General features: G+C 35.2%; 1 protein-coding gene across 1 annotated transcript; it reads right to left on the bottom strand.

Moving 5' to 3' along the window:
• Positions 1-735, bottom strand: LOC127122254 (protein FAR1-RELATED SEQUENCE 1-like). The gene has a single exon (XM_051052620.1). It carries the CDS (start codon positions 733-735, stop codon positions 1-3), a length of 735 nt encoding a protein of 244 aa, XP_050908577.1.
• Positions 736-1,101: the final 366 nt, after the last annotated feature.

Raw genomic sequence — 1,101 nt, 5'->3', positions numbered from 1 at the left:
CTATAGTAAGCTCAATGTGATCACTTTTTTTGTTTGCTTCCTTGACCTCTTAGCAATCGTTTCAGCGACAAATGTTTTTCTTTTAGATGGAGGACGGCTTTTGCGCTTGACATGTTTTGGACTGCGAATGCTATTACTATTGATTGGATTAAAATCATCGTTGAGGTTTTCTTCAATAAATGCACTATCCTTTGTGGACATATTAGAGCTAAACAAATTTAATGTTTCATTAAGGTCTTCGGTAGTCTCTTCTGACTCAGCGGCTAGTTCAGCAACCTTATAAAAATTCTTGCATAATTTATCAAACCTATCCATTTGTGGCTTCAACTCTGTTAGATCATAACTAGTCTTGATATATGAATGCTTCCTTTTAATGTTGTTCTTCCATCTCGTTAAAACATACTTCTCTGGAAGACTTATAATCCTCTCTTGACTACACACGGATAACACATGTCGACACATTCTAAACTCAAATAGTGAGCATTCATATTTGAAATCATGGTTTTCCTTATTAAGCACAACTTTTAAGACTCGTTCTTTGTGTATGTCTCCAACTAATATCTCCTCCAACACATGATATGTAGCAAAACAACCTTCCATGCTATTTAACGAGGCAGAACAATTCATTTTAGATCTGAATTCCACTTGAATTTCCTTGAATTTGGCCTTAGTAAACTCACTTTGGAATTGCTTCTCAATGGACGTGTTTGACCCATAAGGAATTGTTGTATCCATCGAATTAAAATCAACTTCAAATTCCTTTTATGCCCGGCTTCTAAGAGCATTATCATGTTGTTTCACAAACTGATTTAGACTTGTTGTAGAATTGATATATCCATCAAAGAAAGCATGTATGCTCTCACTACGCTGCGTAGTTTGTAAGAACAAAAATTGTTCTACAACAGATTCCATGATTTTGATGATAACAAAGGATGAAACCAAAAATGGTACCCTAACGAAAAGTTTCTAAGTGTGCAGGGTTCTAAAGAAAGAAGAAACAAATCTGATGATGTCATCAGATGCAAAACAAGATCAGATGCAAAATCTCAAGTATCAGAAGCATCTAAAGAGGAATCTCATTCAAGAAGCTCTGACTCTGGA

The sequence above is a fragment of the Lathyrus oleraceus genome, chromosome 2 (genome assembly GCF_024323335.1).
Source record: "Lathyrus oleraceus cultivar Zhongwan6 chromosome 2, CAAS_Psat_ZW6_1.0, whole genome shotgun sequence".
Lineage (NCBI taxonomy): Eukaryota > Viridiplantae > Streptophyta > Magnoliopsida > Fabales > Fabaceae > Lathyrus > Lathyrus oleraceus.
This window is presented reverse-complemented; position numbering and strand designations above follow the sequence as displayed.